Source organism: Lactuca virosa, chromosome 7 (genome assembly GCF_052849685.1).
Source record: "Lactuca virosa cultivar CGN04683 chromosome 7, Lactuca_virosa_CGN04683_v6, whole genome shotgun sequence".
Lineage (NCBI taxonomy): Eukaryota > Viridiplantae > Streptophyta > Magnoliopsida > Asterales > Asteraceae > Lactuca > Lactuca virosa.
Window position 1 is genome coordinate 218,754,693 of NC_136432.1, and position 26,342 is coordinate 218,781,034.

Sequence of the window (26,342 nt, forward strand, 5' to 3'; positions counted from 1 at the left end):
TTAAGGAGATTGATGAAGTCACTGCTACTCCTTAAGAGGTTCCTGAATATAGGGCACATGAGAAGGACGCCACAAAGGTGTCATGCATCATGCTTGCCACTATGACAGTTGAACTTCAAAAGTCCTATGAGGACTACTACCCTTTCGAGATGCACCAACACTTGATGGAAAGATACCATCAAAGTGCTCGTCAGAAAAGGTATGAAATCATTTCCTCCATGATAACAACAAAAATGAAGGATGGAGAGTCCATCACGACCCATTTGCAGAAAATGCAAAGGTTTGTGGATCTCTTGTTGAAGTTGAATGTTAACTTCGATGAAGAGTTAGCCATTGATATTATCCTACACTCTTTGCCTCCTTGTTATGATCAGTTTCGTATGACTTATCATATGAACAAGGAAGAGGTCACTCTTAGCAAGCTTCAAGGCCTTTTGAGAACTGTTGAAAGTAGTCTAAAAGGAAAATATGTTGTATCTACCCCTACTCCTACTGTTGTTGCCCCAGTCCTGGCAATTGGACACGGGAAAAGGAAGAAGAGGAAGGCTCCTACTAAGAGTCGCAAGGGAAAGTCTCATGATGGATCCTCTTCTAGTGGGACCAAAGATGGTTCTGCTAATCCTTCCACCAATCCAAAAGAATCAGAGTGCTTCTACTGTCATGATAAAGGGCACTGGAAGCGAAGCTGCCCCAAATACTTGCAGGATGTCAAGGATGGGAAGATAAAGCCCACCCATGCAGGTATTTACACTATTTTGTCTAATAACTCATCACATGCTAATTCTTGGGTGCTTGACACAGGTTGTGGTTTTCACATTTGTTCTGATATGCAAGGACTAAAAAGAAGTAGGGATGTGGAGCACGGGAAGATGAACTTGATCATGGTGAATAGGAAAATGTTGCTTGTCACCAAGATTGGAGTTTATTCTTTATTTCTTAGTAATGGTTTAGAATTAGATTTGAATAATTGTTGCTACTCGTCTGATATGGCGAGAAACATTATTTCCTTTCATGGTTTGTACAAACAAGGTTTTAGATTTTCATTTGATAATGAAATTGGTTCTATTAATGCTTTTTATAATGGTGTATTTTATTTTAAAGCATTGCCTTGTAATGGTGTATATGAAACCGTGGTGGTTGTAGACAACTTAGAAAATATTGTATTGCATATTGATTCGTCCAATAATTTGTTTGACAAGGCATGCTTGTGGCATTGTCGTCTTGGACATGTCAACAAGAAGCGCATAGGCCAACTCCAAAAGGCTGGTGTGTTGGAGTCATTCGACTTAAAGTCGGACGACACTTGCGAATCTTGTTTACTTGGAAAGATGACCAAGTCACCCTTCACTGGTACATGTGAAAGGGGTGAGGGTTCGTTGGATCTCATACACACCGATGTGTGTGCACCCTTCAGATCCGCCACAAGAGATGTTAATCGCTTCTATGTGACTTTTACTGATGATTACAACAGATATGGCTATATCTACTTAATCAAGCATAAGTCAAAAACCTTTGAAAAATTCAAAGAGTTTAAATAAGAAGTGGAGAATAAATTGGGCAGGAAGATAAAGATGCTCCGATCCGATCATGGTGGTGAGTATCTTAGTACTGAGTTCCTTGACCATCTTAAGGAATGTGGGATTGTCTCACAATTGACACCTCCTAGGACACCACAGTTGAATGGTGTAGCTGAGAGGCGCAATCAGACCTTGTTGGACATGGTTCGTTCCATGATGAGTCGAGCTTCGCTACCAATCTCATTTTGGGGGTATGCCTTAGAGACTGCCGCCCATATCCTTAATCTAGTCCCTACAAAGAAGGTTGCCAAAACACCTCACGAGTTGTGGACAGGGAAGGTTCCCTCGTTAGCACACATCAAGGTTTGGGGTTGCGAGGCTTTTGTGAGGCGTGAGACTCACGACAAGCTTGAACCTCGTAGTAAGCGTTGTATTTTCATCGGCTACCCACAGAAGTCTTTTGGATATCTCTTCTACAGACCGAGTGACAATGTTGTCTTTGTTGCGAGGAGAGGGGTTTTCCGAGAGAGAGAGAACTCATATGCCAAGAAGACAGTGGGAGGCAAATTGACCTTGAAGAGCTTCAAGAGTTAAGTGACGAAGGAACCTCAAACACTAGCGCTCAACCTGAGGAGGAAACTCCTGTTGAACCAGTTGACGAGTCCTTACCTCTGAGGCGTTCCAGTAGAGTTAGTGTTCCACCTATGTTATATGGTTTCCATATTACTACAGATGGTGATACATTTAACAGTGATAGCACACTGGTAAATTTGGATGAACCTAACAACTACAAGGAAGCCATGGCAGGCCCCGAGTCTGCAAAATGGAAAGAGGCTATGGGCAGCGAGATTCAGTCCATGTATGACAATCAAGTTTGGAACTTGGTTGACAATGTACCAGGTCGTAAGACAGTTGGGTGCAAATGGATCTTCAAGAAGAAGACCGACATGGATGGGAAAGTACACACATATAAGGCGCGATTGGTTGCGAAGGGCTTTACTCAAACTCATGGAGTTGACTATGATGAGACCTTCTCACCAGTAGCGAAGATTAAATCTATAAGGGTTATGCTTGCCATAGCTGCATTTCATGATTATGAAATATGGCAAATGGATGTCAAAACCGCGTTCCTTAATGGGAAGTTGGCTGAAGATGTTTACATAAGTCAGCCCGAGGGTTTTGTCAGCGCAAAGATCTTAATAGAGTGTGTAAGCTTGAGAAATCCATTTATGGATTAAAACAAGCATCTCACAGATGGAATCTTTGTTTCGATGAGAAAGTCAAAGAGTTTGGATTTTCGAGAAGCGATGATGAGTCCTGTGTATATGTCAAGGCTAGTGGGAGTATAGTTAGCTTTCTAGTGTTGTATGTGGATGACATACTTCTCATAGGAAACGACATTCCGACTGTGACATCGCCATTTTTATGGCCAGAAATGTCTGATTTAGTTTATGCTTTTTAATAAAAATCAGAGTAACTTCTTAAGAAAAGTGTTGCGGAATTTGTTCCCAAAACAAAATATGATACAAAAATTTATCAAAGAATTTCTTAAAGAAATGTATTTTCATTACATTACAAAAACTCGGGATATCAATCATCGATACCGATCATAAGCAAAAACCAAAAACATCATAGGCCACAAAACACAATCTGGCCTCAAAACAACATAGGCCTTACAACAATCCATTTATTTTCTACTGGCCTAAAATCCGTAATCTCTCGTCAAGTCATCCAACTATGCTTTTGCCGCTACCAGTAATACAAGAAACTGAGTGGGCCAAGCTGGGGAGCCTGGTGAGCATATAGGGTTTTCAACCCATAATAAATAAGTTTATTATTGTTTTTATCAAATCATTAACCCGATTACCCGTTCCCGTTATCCTCACTTTACGTCCCTAAAGCATCTATTAAAAGAGACCTAGCCTAAGGAATTATTCTTCGGGGTGACAACACTGCTTAGGGGATTCCTCAGCAATTCATGTCACAAAAAGGCAACCATGGGGGATGGAGTACATCTTCAAAAACACCTACAGGTTGCGAGTCTGCTAGCGTTCCACTGGACTGTCTAGAAAAGTCCGTGATCGTCATCTATACTCTGCTAGATGACTGGATCATCTTAAACATCGTAAACATCAAGGCCACTCATCGTTTTATCACACATCATCTATTTCATCTACCCATGTTCTACCCAACATATTTGTAGATATAAAATACATACATAGTCCAAATCTGTAAAACAAATCTTACATCTTTCATCCAGCATAACTTTCAAAGCATAAAATACATATACAGACTAGATCTGAAAAATAATGTTTACATCTTTCATCCAACATAACTTTCAAAGCATAAAATACATATACAATCTAGATCTGAAGAAAAAGTTCAGATCTAAAAAGAAAGAAGTTCAGATCTTTCATCCAGCGTAGATCTCAAAGTATAAAATACATATACATTTTAGATCTGAAGAAAAAGTTTATATCGGAGATGAGAAAGTGTAGATCTGAAGGAAAAAGTTTCGGATCTGAAAGAAAAGTTTAGATTTTAAAGTTAAAGTTCAAATCGGAAGAGAAAGAAGTATGGATCTCTCATCCAGCAAGCATCACAGGTAAAGAGATAACATACATATATACACATAACACATAATTTATATAAAATACTTCATATCTATGTGTAAGATGAAAGTGACTATACACTCACCTGATAAGGAGTGATTCGGACAGCACTTCGCTTCTTAAAATAATCTTCTTTGACGAAACCGGGAAGTTTGCTTGAAAACCAGGCTCCGCGCGGGCAGAGTTTCAAACCGGAAAACTCTTTTTCTCGGAGCCTTCGGGCTCTCCGGGGCTTCCTTCAGGGGCTAGGGGGTTTTCCTAGGCTTTAGGGGGGGGGGGGGTTTAGGGGGCTAGAGAGAGAAAGTAGTAAGAGAAAGAAGGTGGAAGTGAATGAGAATGTCGGCTGCCCTCGCATGCCTTTTATAGGCGGAACCTCGCAGGTACGCTGGGCGTACCGAAGCTCTATGCGGGGCATACTGCTTGGTTCGTACAACACGTGTTGGTGCTTCGGTGGGGCGACGTGGCCTATCTCGGACCGCATGAAATATTAGACCGCTGAGCGTAGGGACCTCGTACGTGGGGCGTACTCGGACGCTGGGCGTCCCTTCGGTTACGTTGGGCGTACCCTTCGGACCAGACTCGCAATTTACACACTCGACTTCTAAGATTCGTAACTTTCGCATACGAGCTCCTTTTTCGACGTTTTTTATATCCACGCGTAGGCGGGACCGTACTCTACGACTTTTGTTTAGACTTCTTCGGCTAATTCTCGAACCGATCTATTATTCGAACTTCGGGTTGTGCACTGCTGATCCGAAACTTAGAAAAATCATAACTTCCTCATACGAAGTCAGATTTGGGCGTTCTTTTTATGCACGTCTCGGTTTAACGAGCACTACGACTTTTGTTTAGATCACTAAGGCTAAAAGTCTTATATCATAAATTCACTATTTACGTCACGCGGTGTCGTGCCGGTTCTGTCGCGAAACTTCGACAGGCCATAACTTCTTCGTTATAACTCGGATTTCGGCGTTCTTTATACCTCCGGAATCCTTGTCACAACCACTACAACTTTTTTCATCGATATCGGGTTTATCTAACATTTTATTTTTGACGCTTATTTTTTATCCTTTATTTATTATATTATTATAAACAAATAATAAGCACACAAAAGCACATAATTCACATAATATTCAAGTAATTCATCTTTATTACTTTAAAATGGGTTACAATGGTTGACCTAAACTATTACATCATCATTAGCGCTAAACCCAGAAACACGGGTGTTACAATTCTCTCCCCCTTAGGATGATTCCGTCCTTGGAATCATGCATCAGCAAACAAATGCGGATAGCGACTCATCATGACACTCTCCGTTTCCCAACTGAGATTTCGCCCATTCGAATGTTTCCATCGCACAAGCACTAAGTCGACCATCTTGCGTCGCAACTTCCTAGTCTTACGGTCAACAATCGCTTCGGGCTCTTCGATTAGCCTCTTATTCTCATCTATCCTTAACTCTGAAATTGGAATTATGTCGGGAACTTCTCCTGTGAACTTCCTCAAATAACACACATGGAATGTGTTATGAATACCCTCTAGTTCTTCTGGTAGTTCTAGCTTGTAAGCTTGGTTCCCAATCCTCTGAAGAACTTTGAACGGTCCAATGAACCTTGGACTCAACTTTCCTCTTTTCCCAAATCTTATAAGTCCCTTCCACGGTGAGACTTTAAGCAAAACTGAATCCCCAACTTCGAATGTCACCGGTCGTCTCTTCTTGTCGGTATAGCTCTTTTGACGATCCTGAGCTGCTAACATCCTTTCCCTAATCACCTTCAACTTTTCAGCAGTCTGATGGACTATCTCGGGGCCCATAAACTGCTTTTCTCCAGCTTCAAGCCAACAAGACGGCGTACGACACTTTTGTCCATATAAGGCTTGATAAGGTGCCATCTTGATGCTCGAATGGTAACTATTGTTGTAGGAAAACTATACCAGAGGTAAGTGTTCATCCCAATTACCTTGGAACTCTAGGGTACATGCTCTTAGCACATCCTCCAACGTTTGAATCGTTCTTTCACTCTGACCATCTGTTTGCGGATGATAAGTTGTACTTAAACACAATTTCGCACCCAATTCTTCTTGTAGACTCCTCCAAAACCTTGACGTGAAACGACTATCACGATCTGATACAATCGTTAAAGGAACATCGTGAAGTCTTACCACCTCCTTCACGTAAGCATTTGCGAGCTTATCCATCGACCATCTTTCATTAGCTGCTATGAAGTGTGCACTCTTAGTGAACCGATCATCGACCACCCAAATCATGTCGTGACCGTCCTTCGTTATGGGCAGTTTAGTGACAAAATCCATGGTGATGTCTTCCCATTTACCCATGGGTACAGGTAAAGTTTCTAAACTCTCTTATGGTTTCTGATGTTGCGCCTTAACTCTTGCACATGTTACACACTCTACCACATACTTCGCAACATCGAGCTTCATCGTTGGCCACCAGTAGCAGGGTTTCAGATCCCTATACATTTTTGTGCTGCCGGGATGAATCGAGTACATGGTCTTGTGAGCTTCTTCCATTAGAAGATCTCTCCTTCCTCCCGTTTTAAGTACCCAAATCCTATCTTGGAATACTTTTAATCCTTGACTGTTTGTACCGAACACTAACGTTTTTCCCAAACATTCCTCTTTTCGGTCATTTTTCTCTGAAGCTTCTTCCTGAGCTTTTTTGATGCTTTCCACAATTTTTAATACAACTTCAATTCTTAATGCTCTTGGCCTTTTCCTTTCAAGGCTCATTTTTCAGCTCAAAGCATCAACTACGACATTTGCTTTACCAGGGTGGTAAAGTATCTCACGGTCATAATCCTTAAGCAATTCTAGCCAGCGTCGTTGCCTCATGTTCAACTCTTTTTGATCAAAGAGATATTGAAGACTCTTATGATCAGTGAAAAGCTTGTACTTCGTGTCGTAAAGATAATGTCTCCATATCTTTAGTGCAAATACCACCGCTGCAAACTCCAGATCATGTGTGGGGTAGTTCTTTTTGTGTTCTTTCAATTGTCTCGATGCATATGCTATCACCTTATCCCTTTGGGTCAGAACGCAACCTAACCCAACTCCAGATGCATCGCTATAGACTGCGAAGTCTTCAACTCCCTCGGGCAGAGAAAGAATCGGTGCTTCACATAACTTCTTCTTTAGCTTCTCAAATGCTTCCTCGTGCTTCTCACTTCAAGTATAAGTAGCTCCTTTATGGGTCAAAGCTGTCAATGGAGCAGCTATCGAGGAAAAGCCTTGGATAAACCTTCGGTAATATCCAGCTAATCCCAGAAAGCTTCAGATCTCCGTAGGACTCTTTGATCGCTCCCACTTCATCACAGCTTCAATCTTTGCTGGGTCAACCATGATCCCTTCTTGGTTAACCACATGACCCAAGAATTGGACTTCTCGAATCCAAAAATCACATTTGGAGAACTTTGCGTACAGCTTCTCCTTCTTCAGAACTTCTAACACTTCTTGTAGGTGCTTGCCATGCTCTAGCTCGCTTTTTGAGTAAACCAGAATGTCATCTATGAACACTATCACGGATTTATCGAGGAACGGTTTACAAACCCTGTTCATCAAATCCATGAATGTTGTTGGAGCATTGGTTAGTCCAAATGACATAAGCAAGAACTCATAGTGTCCGTACCTCGTTCTGAACGCGGTTTTCTCAATATCTTGTTCTCGCACCTTCAGTTGATGATATCCTAACCTAAGATCGATCTTGGAGAAATAACTCGAACCTTGCAGCTAATCAAACAAGTCATCAATCCTTGGCAATGGGTACTTGTTCTTCATCGTTGCCTTGTTGAACTCTCTGTAATCTATGCACATCCTCATGCTTCCATCTTTCTTCTTCATGAATAACACCGGAGCTCCCCAGGGTGATGAACTTGGTCTAATGAAACTAGGGATGTTATTCGGGTTGGAACCGAACCGAACCGACCCGAACCCGAATAAACCGAAAACCGAATAAGGGTAATTGTATGAACCGAAAACCGAACCAAATAAGCAATACGGGTTCGGTTCGGTTCGGGTATTATTCGGTTCGGTTCGGGTATTATTCGGTTCGGTTCGGTTCCGGCCCGAATAACCCAAATAACATGTACAAGATGATTAAGGAGCCGAATAACCCGAATAACCCAAATAACATTTAGAATGTGATTATAAATATTCTATTTTGTATGACTTTTGTAGCTTATGATTTCATAACAGATCTTTTAAAGAAACAAATTAAAAGATTGAGTAGTAGATTAACACATTCAAATTTCAACGAGTAACATACATAATAACACATTGAAAGATTGAGTAGTAGATTAAGATACAAATACTTACTTGAGTTTCTTGATTTGGAACCCAATTTTCCATGACTTGAATGGAGTTTGATCACACTAGAAACTAGAAAACAATGATGAGGAGACGATTATTTTTTCCAGACGCAAGGGCCGACTTTTTTTCTTATCGTGAATGGACTTTGAAGTTTGAACTTTGAACTAGTGATGATCGATCAATGAGTCCAGGTTATCGCAAGTCGCAAGGGCAGCAGCCGCAACTATCGATCAAAGAGTAATGTCGCAAGGATAAGAAAAACCTCAATCGATCAAAGAGTAATGTCGTCGACTTGTCGATTTGGTGTAATATGCTACTGTCGATTTGGTGTAATATGGATGATCGAATTCGATTTCGTTGATTTTTTTGGTGTATTACGTGGGTTTTGTTGGGTAACGATCGATAGAAAAGAAGACCGAATAAGCAATCGTGTTAGGAAAAAAAATGTGACTTTTCATATTCGGTTCGGTCCTTTTGGACCGAATAAGCCCTTATTCGGGAAACCCGGACCGAATAACCCGAAAACCGAATAAGCCTTATATAGATACCCGAAAACCGAATCGAATTGCTTATTCGGGTCTAATTCGGTTCGGTTCGGTTCAGTTTTCGGTTCGGTTCGGGTTTTCGGGCCAAATTGTCATCCCTAAATGAAATCATTGTCCAACAAATCTTGAAGTTGCGTCATAAGCTCCTTCATCTCCGTCGGTGCTAATCAGTATGGTGCTTTTGCTATTGGGGTCGTTCCTGGTAACAAGTCTATTCGGAACTCCACTTGTCTATCAGGGGGCAATCCAGGAAGATCTTCGGGAAAGACTTCTGGATAGTCACACACCACTGGTATATTTTGCATCTCCTTCTTCTCTTTCTTAGCATCGATCACAAATGCCAAGTATGATGTGCATCCTTTGGACAAACATTTTCTGGCTTTCATTAGGGAAATGATTCCAGAATTCACTCTGCGTTTGTCCCCGTAGACCACAAATGACTCTTTCCCAAGCGGGTTCACTCTTACTATCTTCTTCTTGCACAGTATCTCGGCATCATTGGCGCCAAGCCAATCCATTCCCAGTATGATGTCGAACTCATTCAGCTCGATAGGTAACAGCTCCTCGTGGAATTCGTTTCCGTTCAAGTCGATGACGATATTCCTAATGCAATCTCTAACAGGTATGAATTTGTCACTGGCAACTTCTACAACTAGAGCATCATCAAGTTTTTCTATAGGCAATGCTAGTCTTCCACCAAATTTATGTGATATAAAGGAGAAATTTGCTCCATAATCAAACAATATATTGGCAGGCAATCCATTTACAAGAAAGTTACCTGAAGTGACCTCCGTTGCTTCCTTCACGGCTTCCAGGGTCATCTGGAAAGCTCTGGCTTTTGGCTGCGGTGGGACATTGGGCCTTGCCGCCTCCTTCTTCTTCGGGCAATCCTTAGCAATGTGCCTTTCTTCATTGCATCCATAGCACACCCTCTTATTGGATGTGCACTCGTTGGCGTAATGCCCTGTCCATCCATATTTGTAGCAAGTTACCTCCTCGCTACATTTCCTCGAGTGTTTCTATTTACACTTTTCGCACCACTATGCATCGTTTCCTCCTCCTCCAGATTTCTTTGAACCAGACTTGTCCTTCTTGTTAGATTTTGACGACCCATCAAACTTCCTCTTTTCGCCAACCTCAACCTTGCTGGCAGCTCTTCCCTTAATCATTTCCTCAACAGACTTGGCAGCCCAGATAGCTGCCTCCAGAGTAGGTGCCTGGCGGACTGGCACAACGTACTCCCATGGAAGTCCCTTTGCATACTTATCAACTTTTGCCAGCTCGTTTGGAACGATGCGCAGAGCAAACTCCATTTTGTTAGTGAAGGCATTGGTGTATTCATCAATGGACATGCTTCCCTTCTTCAATGTTAGGAATTGGTTCTCTAGCTCAAGCAGATTTTAGGCATGCAGTGGCTCATTGGGGCTTAGGGTCTTTCCCAGAGTGTTCCACCAGCGAACAACGCCACCTCTGAACCGACGCACTGCAAATGTGGTATGTAGCTTGCCTTGCAACCACATGTTATGAAAGCCAATTCCATCTTCCATATCCAGTTCATGATTCCAATTAGATTCTCCTTCCCCGTGAAAGTTGATGGCTTGCAAGTGGTGAAGTCCATATACTTGCATTCGTTCCTCTCGACTCCTTCATCATGGTTGTTCCTCCTGATCACTGAGGGTTCCACTTGACTGACAGTGCCGCTGTAATTTCCTTCCTCTGACTGTCCGTCATTCAGTTCTGGTTGCTCAACAGGCATCGAAGGTTCATTTTTATTATCCAGCAACAATTGTCTCATCTCTTCCCTTTGTTCAGCCATCATTGCCCGAATCATGGCTTGTACTCCAGCCACTGTGACTGGCTCAGGTGCAGCTTCTACTATCGGCACCTGCTCAATCACTTGGGGTTGAGGTCGCTAATTCCTGTTTCCATTTGCATCTCTAGATCCACTTCGGGTTCTTTCCATTTCGATCTATACACCAAATTAGGTGAATTTAGATCTTTATTCACGATAGACGTTTAAATTCTCCTTATCACTCCAAAACGTTACATGTTAGTTCTAATATCGTATTCGAACGCTTAGAATACTGAACACATAAGGTTTCCAGATCCGGTCAGCAACAGACCATAGATCCGAACAAATAATAGCACATAAGGAAAGCATAAAGCATTTAGCACATAAAATTATTTTAGGCATCTTTCCTAAAATAAACTAGTGCTCGTGTCTAAAATATGGAAGACACTCATCTCACGATCATCGCTTAGCATTATAAGTTTAAGTCTAGAAATCCTACAAATTCCTAGTTCGCTTAAACTAATGCTCTGATACGAACTGTGACATCCCCATTTTTACGGTCAAAAAAATCCAATTTCGTTTATGCTTTTTAATAAAAATCAGAGTAACTTCTTAAGAAAAGTGTTGCGGAATTTGTTCCCAAAACAAAATATGATAAAAAAATTATCAAAGCATTTCTTAAAGAAATGTATTTTCATTACATTACAAAAACTCGGGATGTCAATCATCGATATAGATCATAAGCATAAACCTAAAACATCATAGGCCACAAAACACAATCTGGCCTCAAAACAACATAGGCCTTACAGCAATCCATTTATTTTCTATTGGCCTAAAATCCGTAATCTCTCCTCAAGTCTTCCAACTATGCCTTTGCCGCTACCTGTAATACAAAAACTGAGTGGGTCAGGTTGGGAGCCTGGTGAGCATATAGGGTTTTCAACCCACAATAAATAAATTTATTATTGTTTTTATCAAATCATTAACCCGATTACCCGTTCCCGTTATCCTCACTTTACGTCCCTAAAGCATCTATTAAAAGGGACCTAGCCTAAGGATTCTTCTTCGGGGTGACAACACTGCTTAGGGGATTCATCAGCAATTCAAGTCACAAAAAGGCAACCATGGGGGATGGAGTACATCTTCAAAAACACCTACAGGTTGCGAGTCTGCTAGCGTTCCACTGGACTATCTAGAAAAGTCTGTGGTCGTCATCTATACTCTGCTAGATGACTGAATCATCTTAAACATCGTAAACATTGAGGCCACTTATCGTTTTATCACACATCATTTATTTCATCTACCCATGTTCTACCCAACATATTTGTAGATATAAAATACATACATAGTCCAGATCTGTAAAACAAATCTTACATCTTTCATCCAGCATAACTTTCAAAGCATAAAATACATATACAATCTAGATCTGAAAAATAATGTTTACATCTTTCATCCAGCATAACTTTCAAAGCATAAAATACATATACAATCTAGATCTGAAGAAAAAGTTCAGATCTGAAAAGAAAGAAGTTCAGATCTTTCATCCAGCGTAGATCTCAAAGTATAAAATACATATACATTTTAGATCTGAAGAAAAAGTTTATATCGGAGATGAGAAAGTGTAGATCTGAAGGAAAAAGTTTCGGATCTGAAAGAAAAGTTTAGATCTGAAAGATAAAGTTCAGATCTGAAGAGAAAGAAGTATGGATCTCTCATCCAACAAACATCTCAGGTAAAGAGATAACATACATATATACACATAGCACATAATTTATATAAAATACTTCATATCTATGTGTAAGATGAAAGTGACTTTACACTCACCTGATAAGGAGTGATTCAGATAACACTTCGCTTCTTAAAATAATCTTCTTTGATGAAACCGGGAAGTTTGTTTGAAAATCGGGCTCCGCACGGGCAGAGTTTCAAACCGAAAAACTCTTTTTCTCGGAGCCTTCGGGCTCTCCGGGGCTTCCTTCGGGGTCTAGGGGGTTTTCCTAGGCTTTAGGGGGGGGGGGGTTTAGGGGGCTAGAGAGAGAAAGTAGTAAGAGAAAGAAAGTGGAAATGAGTGAGATTGCCGGCTGCCCTCGCATGCCTTTTATAGGCGGAGCGTTGCAGGTACGTTGGGCGTACCGAAGCTCTACGCGGGGCGTACTGCTTGGTTCGTACAACACGTGTCGGTGCTTCGGTGGGGCGACGTGGCCTAGATCGGACCGCATGAAAGATTAGACCGCTGAGCGTAGGGACCTCGTACGTGGGGCGTACTCGGACGTTAGGCGTCCCTTCGGTTACGCTGGGCGTAACCTTCGGACCAGTTTCGTAATTTGCACACTCGACTTTTAAAATTCGTCACTTTCGCATATGAGCTCCGTTTTCGACGTTGTATATATCCATGCATAGTCGGGACCGTACTCTACAACTTTCGCTTAGACTTCGTCGGCTAATTCTCGACCGATCTATTATTCGAACTTCAGGTTGTGCACTGTTGATCCGAAACTTAGAAAAATCATAACTTCCTCATACGAAGTCAGATTTGGGCGTTCTTTTTATGCACGTTCTCGGTTTAACGAACAATACGACTTTTGTTTAGATCGCTGAGGCTAAAAAGTCTTATATCATAAATTCACTATTTACGTCACGCGGTGTCGTGCCGGTTCTGTCGCAAAACTTCAACAGGCCATAACTTCTTCGTTTCAGCGTTCTTTATACCTCCGGAATCCTTGTCACGACCACTGCAACTTTCTTCATCGATATCGGGTTTATCTAACATTTTATTTTTGACGCTTATTTTTTATTCTTTATTTATTATATTACTATAAACAAGTAATAAGCACACAAAAGCACATAATTCACATAATATTCAAGTAATTCATCTTTATTACTTTAAAATGGGTTACAATGGTTGACCTAGACTATTACATCATCATTAGTGCTAAACCCAGAAACACAGGCGTTACACCAACCTTGCAGGAGGTTAAGTCCTGGTTTGGGAAGTGTTTCGCTATGAAGGACCTTGGGGAAACTGCCTATATTATAGGGATAAGGATAATGAGAAACAGGAGTAAAAGACTAATAGGACTTAGTCAAAGTACCTACTTGGACAAGGTGTTGAAGCGTTTCAACATGAAGAATTCCAAGAGAGGTGACTTACCTATCCAAAGCAATACCAAGCCGAGTAAGACTCAAAGTCCGAGTACAGAGGCCGAGATAGCAGAGATGAGTCGAGTACCATATGCTTCCACAGTTGGCTCGATCATGTATGCTATGACTTGTACTCGCCCTGATGTGGCCTTTGCTTTGATCATGGTCAGCAGATATCAAGGGAATCCTGGTAAAGCTCATTAGACTGCGGTAAAGAACATTCTTAAGTACCTGCGGAGGACTAAGGACTGGGTCCTTACCCTCGGTGGGAGTGATGACTTGAGAGTGACAGGGTATAGTGACGCCAGCTTTCAGACTGACATATATAATTTCCGCTCTCAGTCGGGTTGGGTATTTACCCTGAATGGAGGAGCAATAACTTGGAAAAGTTCCAAACAGGAGACTGTAGCTGATTCAACGTGTGAATCAGAGTACATAGCAGCAAGCGAAGCGTCGAATGAGGCGATATGGCTGAAGAACTTCATCGGAGACCTTGGAGTTGTACCAACTATAAAGGAGACTATGGATATTTTCTGTGACAGCGAGAGTATGGTAGGCTTAGCCAAGGAACCGATGGATCATGGCAGATCCAGACACATCGACAGAAAATATCACTTCATAAGACATCGGATAGAAGAAGGACTCATCGTAGCAAAGAGGGTATCGTCGGAGGAGAACCCAACAGATCCCCTTACGAAGGGACTGAGTAGGGTTAAGCACTTGCAGCATGCGAGGAGCATTGGGCTGAATGACGATATTAGTTTTAATGATTAGATAGTTGTTCAGAATCTTGTAATAGATAAAATGTAATTGATATTTGATGATTAAATAAAGGGAGTTTTATTTATGAGTAAAGTTACTATCTTGTGTCAATTGTTTACTATTGTTTCATTTTGCATGTTTTGACTTCCAGAATAATAAGATTATTCAAACTATCCATAGTCGATCATACTTTGGAAGTAGGTATTGAGGCAAGACTGTCATGAATTTGGCTTGTAGATTGTCTAGAGTGTTTAGACATGGCAAAAGTATGCTACAACATTCATGAGTGCTCATAAGGTCTGAGTATTAGATTAAACTCACGCTCACATGAATCATTTCATGGAATTTATCATGAGTGATTGTGAGAAGATAATATCATATAGTCTTCAAACCAAGATGTATGAGTTGTTGACTATGAGTTCGTTGTACATTAATAATGCGAAAACGCATCAGTAACTTGATGTTATAAAACATGCTATTGTGTATGATTTAACTAGTAATTAGTACAAGCATATAAGTCGAAGTTTATCAGTTCCTTTTATCCTTGGAGGATTAAAAGCGATATCTTAGGCCCCTCGATGATTTTGTTTTGACTTATGTGTCGGGCCCGATCAGAACTCAATTGATGTGTTCAATTAAGTTCTATGTCAAACAAATCGGAAATCGGGAAACAAACTGCTGGACAACAAGTATGACTATGTTCCATGTATTTGTCCGCACGATATCTTGAAGAACAGAGGATTATATGATCCCTTATCTAAAATGGCACGTCAGAGTTCGACAACGCCTTTTAAGAGCTACGATTGCTAGTCGGTTTTAAGTCGTACTTGCAGTTATAGTTATTAGACTTATCCAAGTGGGAGACTGTTGGATTAGGTGTCTAAGCCCATAACTATAATTGGTATGTACTTGACCCGAGAGTAGCATGGTCCATTTTGGGTTGCATTCACCAGAACAATCTGATAGGATGGATATTTGAGAAAGAGGAATCATGTTATTTAATTAGTATTGATCAAGAATTAATTTGGAATTAATTTAGTGATCAAAAGAGACTAATTAAATATACAGGGGCTGATTATGTAAATCAATGATACATATAGGTTGGGCTAATAATCCATGATTGATTAGTGATGAGCTAAGCTTATGTAAGGATCCATAAAGTGTTAGTCCATTACAAGCCTAAGTGTAAGAATTAGGCTTTACATATGACCCTTGGAATTCTACACTATATATATGTAACCCCTTGGCTAAAATCGGATACACACTAGTCTTCTTAGAGAAACTATAGCCGATTTTGAGTGCCTACAAGCTTTCTCTCAAGTTCTCCAATTGTTGGTGGTGTTTTGTGAACCATTTGAGGCATCACGCTTGAGGTGCTAAGTTCTTAAAGGCCAAATACAACAAGCTATAACAAGAGGTATTCTTCTAACTAGTTTTATGATTCATATACCAAATTTTTGTATGCTAGTTTAGGCTTCATGCTTTGGAAACAATATTGCATGTATAATTAGAGAAAACTTAGATCCAAATCATTAGGGTTGTATGTGCACCATAAGGTTGTTATAGTGCTCAAAACCCATCACAACCAACATATGCCCAACAGATCTGAAAGCAGCAAACCAACCAGTGAACTGATAGAACCCTCAATGACTGACGTTCAACCTGGGAATCCTAATTCTCCCCCACTTAGAACTCGAACCACCGCCCACTGGTGATGAACCAAAACATAACCCAATCAGTCCGTCCAGGTACAACCATACCTGACCATGAAACGAATATCACCCGTAGAATGGTCCTCCAGGTATGGATCAAACGAACCCCATGAGGAACCTGAAATACAACTAAAGACCTCGGATCTTCCCATAATAACCACTTAAAAAGCATAGGCAATTGCCGGTTTACGATCCAAACATACACCCCTGCATGCAACCCACACGACAATCCGACAACTGGCCTTCCCATCCCCAAGGATACGACCCTTGCTCACATCGCTAATATACCCGTGCCACATCAAACCACTTGCGCACACCAACGCGAACATGCTATTTCCAACCACCGCGACCAACAGACCTCAAGATGAGAATCCCATCTAACTCGGGAGGTCAAAAGCCTACGCACTCCCTCTAACTCGGAGAAGATGAAGGCAAAATCCCTGCCACAGATAACGACAACCCAAACCGACAATCCACCACTTAAATCCCAAATACAATCCCATACCGATCATGACAACCGATTCCTCCCCATGTCTCGACGCTCGAGGCACGATCCCTAACAAAACCCTCGAGACTTCCAATCAACATACTCACGCGGGTCTGAACCATTCAACCCACATCAATATCATCAAAGAGGCCTGAAAAAACACAAAACCCATCCGAATGCTCCTCGATTTGAGTATGGATCCTGTGCTTCTAATAGTACGGGCCCAATACTACCTTCTACACCTATCCATACTCTCCTCAAGAACCATCTCAGGTCCTCTAAGACCTAGTCACAAAATACTCCTGAAACCTGCTCAACAGCGAAACAACTGCACCAGAATACTCTCTAGGCTATCCTATGTAACGCCCGGGTTTCGGGGCTACGCATTTTTAGACGATGTAATAGTCTAGGTCAACTATTGTAACTCTTTTGATGTAATAAAAATGAAATGTTTGAGTATTTTGTGAAGTTATGTGCTTATTATTTAATTATAAATGTATAATTAATAAAGAATAAAAATAAGCGTCAAAGTTATGAAGTTATGACCCGACGAAGTTTCAAAACAAGGATTCCGGATATATAAAGAACGCCGAAATCCGAGTTATAGCGAAGAAGTTATGACCCGACGAAGTTTCACGACGGAACCGGCACGATACCGGGAAGCGTGAATAGTGAATTTATGATAAAGCGAGTTTTTAGCCGACACGACCTAAACGAGAATCGAAGAGCTCTTTAATTGTGGCGTAACAATAAAAAGACAGACGAAAACGGACGTCGGATGAAGAAGTTATGAATTTTTAACGGACCAATCCTGTCCCGGCCTGTTAAAAATATAACTTTTAAAATAAATTCAAAATTAGCCAACAAAGTCTAAACGAAAGTTGTAGATTACGTTCCCGCCTTCGCGTGGATATAAATAACGTCAAAAACGGAGCTCGTATGCGAGAGTTATGATTTTTCTAAGACGGGAGGCCGATACGCGATATTGGGTGACATGGCACCACCAGAAATTGGACATGTGGCACCACCAGAAATTGGACACATGGCACCACCAGAAATTGGACATGTGACACCACCAGAATTTGGATAAGTGGCACCACCAGAAGGCCACCACATGCCCCAACTCACTATAAATAGAAGTGCTGGGTTCTCTCATTTCTTACACCTTTCCTCTTCCACTTTCTCTCTCTAAACTCTCTCTCTAAGCTCCCTTGAGCCCCTAAAGTCTAGGTAAACCCCCTAGCACCCGAAGGAAGTCCCGAGGCTCCCGGAGTCCCGAGAAAAGAACCTTTCGGCTCGGAAACGCTGCTCCAGCGAAGCCCGGTTTTGAGAAAAAAAACCCGTTGTAAGTAAGGTACGTCTACGAAATTTTTAATATAACTTTTAAATAATTATAGTAATGTTATTAGGTCCTTAAAATAATTATTTGGGCTATTATTATTTATATCTTGAGTGTTATTTAACTCTTGTATAGTAATAATAATAGCCAGACTATTAATTAGTCGCGGTTAACGTTAAAACTAAACGCTAGTGGTATTAATACTAGGTTTTGATCAAGGAAAAATTGTTTTGAGATAACGGAGTGCTGTTCGAGTACCGAGTCACCACCTAATCAGGTGAGTGCATAGTTACTTTCATCTTACACATAGATATGAAGTATTTTATATTAATTACGTGCTATGTGTGCATATTATCTGAATACTTGCTGCCTATACTGATGAAAGATTTTTATACATGTTTTAAATAATTTAAACTGTATATGTATTTTATATCTACAAAAAAATGTTGGGGTAAAACATGGGTAGATGTAATAAGACGATGTGTGATAAAATGATGAGAGGCCTCGATGTTGTTGTTGTTGATTCTGTCATCTAGCGGAGTATGGATGACGACCACGGACTCTTCTAGACAGTCCAGTGGAACGCTAGCAGGCTCGCAACCTGTAGGTGTTTGTGAACGATGTGTTCACCGGTGTACTCCATCCCCCTCATGGTTGCCTTTAGGACATTTATTGCTGAGGAAACCCCTTGGCAGTAGTGTCCATCCCGATGTTGATCCTTAGGCTAGGTCCCTTATGATAGGTGTTTTAGGGACGTAATGTGAGGATAACGGGAACGGGTAATCGGGTTATTGTTGGTTGATGAAATTAATAAAATTATTTATTGTGGGTTGAAAACCCTATGTGCTCACCAGGCTCCCAAGCCTGACCCACTCAGTTTCTTGTATTACAGGTAGTGGCGCACGAGCATAGACATGATGTTTGGGATGAGAGATTATGAACAAATGTAGTAAGGTTATATTGTACTGTTTATGCTTTTGATCTGTATCGAACATGACATCCCGAGGCTTTTAATGAAATACATTTCTACGAAAATGTTTTGATAAATCCTTATCATATTTTATTTTGGGAACAAATTCCGCAACACTTTTATTTAAAATGTTACTCTGATTTTTAAACAAAGCATAAACAAAATCGGTCTTTTCTGGCCGTGAAAATGGGGATGTCACATCCTAGGATTCACTCACACCCCCCCTGCCATCAGCTGCTGAAAAACTCCTCACAATATCAATAAGCCATTCCATGATACATTCAAATGCAACAAAAATCAGATAATCCTTCGAGTAAAACACGCATCCCTACAACGGTTGGACTCAGACAAGAGTCGCGAAGAAGGGTCAAATCTGTCACTCTGAGATTATCCAACCTTTTTCATATATTCACTTAATGGCTAACCCACATCACTCATGAGTTCCACAAAGCAAAAAGTAAGCAACATTCGAGCAGAGAAGCCGACTAGCACTAAAATGCAATAAAATCAGACACATCCTCGCGCGAAATCCTCGATCTCCAACTCCCAGCACCACAGGTACACCTTCACCCTGCCCTCACTCTCTCAAGAGTGGCTAATCACTCCTCGCACTGACCTGCTAGACACTGCACCCGCTCATGAAACTTCCACCAACCCTGCAGCACTGGCGTATGCTAGCCATATATAACAATGGATCCTATAGACAGTCGAATACTCGGTCCTGCTCTAAGCCCACAACCAGACAAGGAACAGGAAATAAAAAGAAACCAAATATTCTCAGGCGATAGAATCTTAGTTATGTACAACTATGATGCATACACTAAGCAACTACATTATTGATGTGAATTCCATATAAAGGAGAATCCTAGACTATCAGGCATCATATAATCAGGCAATTCTATCATGCAATTCCTGAAGATCCTTAGCCTATCACTAGCATGCTGTTCTAACATATCACAATATCAAATAACAGTATGGTATTTTGGGGTTTACTTATTGGCTCCGACTGATCGTACACATCGCATCATCCTTAAGTATTTTGAAAACTATTTGAAAATCATTTTGAAAATCTTTTTCCTTAGTTTGAGACTAGATTCACACGAGTGTTCCTCTAATTCACTCAAACCAAGGCTCTGATACCAACTTGTGACATCCCAAAAATTTCATATAAATTTAAAAATTTCAAAACAACCCTTTCTCTATAGAAGTATTTATAAAAACCGTTGTTCCCAAAACATTATTTAAAAATCAGAATCTCTTTCAACATAGTTGTCAAAACGTTCACATTATCAGAGTTTCCCAGAAATCATAAGTCCAAAACGCGACGATGTGTACGGTCACGCCTTCACCTTGCCACGATTTACTGAAATACCCGAAACCATAAACCAAAACTATAAGCACGAAGATTAGTGAGTTCCCCCAAAGTACCAATACCCAAACAGATAACATGTACAAATAACAACATGCATACAGCGCCTTCAACATGTCTGGACCGCCTCACCGGGCCTACAGCCTGTCTGGACCGCTCACAAAACCTTCAGCATGTCTGAACCGCCTCACCGGGCCTACAGCCTGTCTGGACCGTTCTCTGGGCCTTCGGCCTGACTGGTCCGCCTTACAGGCCTTTAGTCTACCCGGACCGCCCTGGGTCTGTTGGCCTTCAGCACAAAGCAGTACCGCCTCAACCCAACCACACACACACACACACATGTCGACATATACATAACTCATAAACACATAATCAAACAACAGGCAAGCATAGATCATACAGATCAATAAGCATAACATCATCCTATCTACCAGGATACAGATCTAACAGATCATAACAACATAACAACATCCTATCTACCAGGATACCGACCTAACAGATCATAACAACATAGCAACATCCTATCTACCAGGATAATAATCCAAAAGGACCAACACCTGGGACTCAAAGTGTTAAAATAGGGTGCAAAACCCTAAAATTAGGGTTTCCTGATGAGTGACCAACTCGCCGAGTTGAGGCTCCTCAACTCGTCGAGTTGCCTCATTAAACTTCGCGATCAAGCCAACTTCTACTCACCGAGTTGAGGCTCATCAACTCGTCGAGTAGACCCATTAAATCCACGATTCTTCATCTTCAACTCGCTGAGTTGGCTCCTCCAACTCAGCGAGTTCAACTAGAAATTAACATAATTCCACAATTAATCTTCTAGATTCCGGGTGTTACAAAAATATTGTAAGAAATTATAAAAATTCTTAAGAAATTTATAAAAAAGTTGTTTATATTTAGAAAATTTTCTGTTTTTGTATACATTTAATCATTTAACTTGTTAAATGTGTTCATAATGTATGAACACATTTAACAAGTTAAATGGTCAAGTCGATCCTTAGAAATCTCATTGACAAGTCGATCCTCCCACAAGCGGATGCTAGTTGGTCTTGGAATCCTCTTGTACCTCAGAAACTGAACATTTTGGCCTGAAGAATCTGTCATGGTAAGCTACCATCTATGGAAAATCTCAACAAACTCGGTATTGGGTCAACGAGCATTTGTAGGACATGCAACGGATCCCCAAAAACGATGGACCATATTTTTGTCGAGTGGGCGACGTTGAAAGACATCTGACAACAAGTGTACAGTTGGTGGCATTTGTTATAATACCTCTTTGTTTCAGTGCATGAGTTGCTTAAATGTAGATCAAAGCCGGGTGGTCACCAAAGATTGTCACTGATTCACGAAGCCATAATGTAGGTGTTCATTTGGGTGGTCGGGAGCTATAAAAACCTTAAAGCTTACTCGTCAAAGTTGAGGTCGCATTTGATGTTGATTCATGAGGTTTAATCCCTATCATACTTATGGATTAATATATTAAATTGAAAGGTCTACAATTAAGATGGATAGAATGGAGCTGGATCCCATTTTAGAATGCTATATTGCAGGATTTAAATTTGACATATTTTTTTTAATAAAGTCTCTTGCCGTTAAAAAGAAAAAATAGTTTGTATAAAAAAAATTACCTAAACGTAACAGTGGTCAAAATGAAATACGTTTGGGTTGAATTCACGCGCCGCTACGTTTCCCAACAATAGTCTTTTCACCCTTTCGTTTCCTACTATATGACGCACCACAGGTGATCTTGACTCTCCACTGTCCACTACAGTACAGCCTACCACACTTTCCATAGGGAGTGTCGTACAGTATAACTTCCCTATCTTCCCTATAACCCCTTCCTCTGTGAAAAAAGCACCATTCTTCTCGCAGTTCAACAGTGGAATTAGCAATACAAACAAACCAAAATCCCAACAAATTTTACAGTTATTTCACCCAACTCGTCTCTGCAAATTCACACTCAAAACCCCATTAAAATGGTTCATCATTTCTCTCTCTAGATTCCATTTAATACCTCCTTCTTGCTGTACATCTTTCTAAAGTAAGAATCAGGACTGTTCGTTTTGTTGTTTTGACAAAAAATGGAAAGGAAACAAGGTTTTTTCTCTGCTTTAAGAGACGAAGTAGTCCGTGGTTTATCGCCGGCGAGGTCACGTGGCAAGAGTCCGGCGAGGAGTAGTAGCTCGCCAATGACGGGGTTTCTTCGACTGAAACCTAAACAGTTGCAGAAACCGGAGCCGGTGGTTATAAGATCCGGGAGTTTGAGTGGTGAAACGCTGGCGCCGTTGATTGAAGGCCCCGATCCGGCCGCCTCCGACCTCGGGGAGACCAAGCGTCCCGGGTCGGGTATCGGGCAATGGATGAAGGGGCATTTATCTAGGGCTCCTTCCATGACGTCTTCTATGGCGTACAAACAGAGGTCTGATCTGAGACTTTTGCTCGGAGTTATGGGTGCGCCGCTTGCTCCGGTGAACGTTAGTTCCAGTGAGCCTCTGCCTCACCTTAGCATTAAGGATACTCCTATTGTAAGTATTCCTTTTCAATATCTTTTTCATGTGACTTTAGGGTCACTTTTCTACTAGGGCTAACATCATTTTCCGCCATTGTTGTTGTCAAGCTGTTGTAATGAACAGTTCTACACCTGAAGTTCTAAATTACACCCGAAGACGAGGTTTATTATAAACAGGGTAACATAACCCTGTAGAAAAGTTTGTTTACGAATCTGTAAAGGGTTTTCCGGTGGGTGCTTGGTAGGGCCACACAAATGCTCCGCCCTCCACGGTTGCGTGATTTAAATACTTCCCGGAATAAACCAAGTTAAATAAATTGAAATTAAAACCTCTAAAACCTTCAATCATTGCTCGATTGTTTCAAGACCTTTTCGATTTAGAACTTCCTTCGTTTTCCAAGATCTGTATCTTCTTACCCCTTTGTCGTACAAACCCAAAATTCAGCGCAATGATTTCCAAAACCTAAAATAGATCTTCACATGAAACTAGATTTCATTCTTGATTCAGCAAAAAGGGTAAATACCGATCCACTGTTCATCCTCTCAATTCTTAACCTAAGTTAATCATTTCAAAGCAAAAAACCAACGTCACTCATTACAAATTCAAATTCAAAATCGCAAAATATCCCAATATTCAAAATCGAGAGTTGACTATTAAACTATTTTGTGTACCCAAGAAATATTATTTTATTTCTAGCTCATCAAGTTTCGTAAAAATCACGTTTAATCCATTCAAGATTGTTCCCTCCCAAGAATTACGGAAGAAACATCATCATTCATTCCTCTCGACTTCATCAAACATTATGAAATCAGTCAAATCTAAATATCTAATTAGTAACCACATTATTTTTCTTGTTATTATAGGAAAGTTCATCTGCTCAATACATACTGCAACAATACACAGCAGCATCCGGAGGCCAAAAGCTTCAAAACTCCATTAAAAACGCTTATGCAATGGGGAAAGTGAAGATGGTGGCATCTGAATTTGAAACTGCATCAAGGGTGATGAAGAACAAACATTCTGCAAAATCTGCAGAATGTGGTGGATTTGTATTATGGCAGATGAATCCTGATATGTGGTATGTTGAGCTTGCTGTTGGTGGCAGCAAGGTTCATGCTGGCTGCAATGGGAAGCTTGTCTGGCGGCATACACCATGGCTCGGTGCTCACACCGCCAAAGGCCCGGTTAGACCCCTCCGCCGTGCTCTTCAGGTAATCTCTTTTTTTTTTTAGTAAAATTTTCACCAAAAATTTATTATAAATTAAAACCACTATATATTTGATTTTGTTTTTTTCAGTCAAATATTAAAAGTTTGAAATGTTTTTCCAAATTAACCATTTTGACATGTTAGATTAGCTTTGAATTTGATCTGTAATTTTGCTTAAGTGGCATTTAAAAAAAAGTAATGAAAATGACTTGTCGGTTATAATCAAAACAATTTACAAAAAACAAAATTATATTTGTTTTTATGCAGAAAAGTCCCATTATTTTAGGAAAGTTTTTATAAAGTCGTAAAAAAAATTTTGAACAGAAAAGTCTCAATTAGTTAATATTTTTCCCAAAATTATTTTAACAAGAAATGACAGATTATCGTTTAAAATTAAATGTTCAAAATTTTTTTAGGACTTTATCAAATTTGTTCTCAAAATAATGAGACTTTTCTGCATAAAACCCCAATTATATTTTGTCCAATTTTGTGGTGTAACCATTACTATTATTTTTTTTACACACAATTCATCAAAATATTACTCATTTTAATTTAAATGCCACATAAGCAAAATTTCCGGTGAAACTTGGTTTATTTGGAAAAAAATGTAAGAAACTTTTCGGTTTGATTGGAAAAATAACAAAGTATTAAAATAATTTTTTTCTTGTAGTTTCCTTATTTAATTTTTTTAAAGAAAAAAACCATATTTTAAAATGGTGAGTTGGCTATATTTAAAAAAACATTTTTGGGATTTTTGATAAACGCAGGGTCTTGATCCAAGAACAACTGCAAATATGTTTGTGGATGCAAAATGCATAGGAGAGAAAAAAATCAACGGTGAAGATTGCTTCATCCTGAAATTATCCGCCGATCCAAAAACATTAAAAGCAAGAAGTGAAGGTCCAGCCGAGATCATAAGACATGTCCTTTTTGGGTATTTCAGTCAAAAAACGGGTTTAATCATTCACATGGAAGATTCCCATTTGACCCGAATTCAAACCAATGGTGGCGATGCTGTTTATTGGGAAACCACCATTAACTCATTCATGGAAGATTATCGATCCGTTGATGGAATCATGATTGCACATTCGGGTCGTTCCATTGTTACCCTTTTCAGATTTGGTGAAATGGCAATGAGTCACACCAAGACAAGAATGGAAGAAGTTTGGAGTATTGAAGAAGTCGCTTTCAATGTCCCCGGGTTGTCAAATGACTGTTTTATCCCTCCTGCTGATTTGAGAACTTGTTCCGTTAGCGAGACTTCCGAGCTTCCTCAAGGGCAACGGGCCGCAAAAGGTGCTCATTGTGCTAAGGTTGTGGCTTTGGAGAAGCCGTGCGAGGGTAGTTTGGGAAATGTGGTTTGGAAGATGGAAATTTGACGGAAGGGTAGTTTTGGAATTATGAAAAATTGTTTATATAGGGTCTGATTTGATTTGACTAACAAGGTAGGAATTTAGGAGAGGTTTAAATAAAGAGATACGCGACTGGCTGAATCTTTTGAAAAAGGGTATTTTCGTCTTTTTGCCGGTTATTAGGATTTGAAGAAATGGAGGTTTAGTTTTAGTTTACCTTCCATTAATGGAGGATTGAAGTAGTAGGAGGGGTATTTGTGGCAATCTAGTAAAGAATATATACAAGTAGCGGAGTTTCATGTGCTTGTAGTTTTTTTTTTTCACCTAGTGGTGTTGTTTTTAGCGTGTGTGAATGAATGATGACAAAACAATTATTACAAGTAGCGGAGTTTCATGTGCTTTAATAACCATTATTAGATGATGTTTTTAGCGTGTTGTGAAGAAGAATATTTAGTGAATCTTCTTTTATTAAATTGTGTTTCTTTCAAAATTTTGCTGGATTTCTATTTTTTTTTATCTTGTTTGGTGTTGATCTGTAAAAGATTCTTCACCATGTGTTTGTTTTGTTTATATTCTTTTCTAAATTTGCATATGCATTGAGGTTGCTTGTTTTTATCCTTACTTTAAACTTTGTATATAATATATTATGCTGGTAAAAGTTGAATAAAATTTAAAGATTTAAAGGAGGGGTATTG

General features: G+C 40.2%; 1 protein-coding gene across 1 annotated transcript; it reads left to right on the forward strand.

Moving 5' to 3' along the window:
- The first annotated feature begins 22,339 nt into the window (after positions 1–22,339).
- On the forward strand, positions 22,340–26,120 carry LOC145124808 (uncharacterized). The gene is made up of 3 exons (XM_079060267.1): positions 22,340–23,103; positions 23,952–24,299; positions 25,063–26,120. Exons 1-3 carry the CDS (start codon positions 22,660–22,662, stop codon positions 25,672–25,674), a joined length of 1,404 nt encoding a protein of 467 aa, XP_078916393.1. The 5' UTR covers positions 22,340–22,659; the 3' UTR covers positions 25,675–26,120.
- Positions 26,121–26,342: the final 222 nt, after the last annotated feature.

Coding starts and splice junctions, on each gene's coding strand:
- LOC145124808 (XM_079060267.1), top strand. CDS start 22,660: ATGGAAAGGAAACAAGGTTTTTTCTCTGCTTTAAGAGACGAAGTAGTC. Junction 23,104..23,951: donor GCATTAAGGATACTCCTATT/GTAAGTATTCCT, acceptor TTGTTATTATAG/GAAAGTTCATCTGCTCAATA. Junction 24,300..25,062: donor CCCTCCGCCGTGCTCTTCAG/GTAATCTCTTTT, acceptor TGATAAACGCAG/GGTCTTGATCCAAGAACAAC.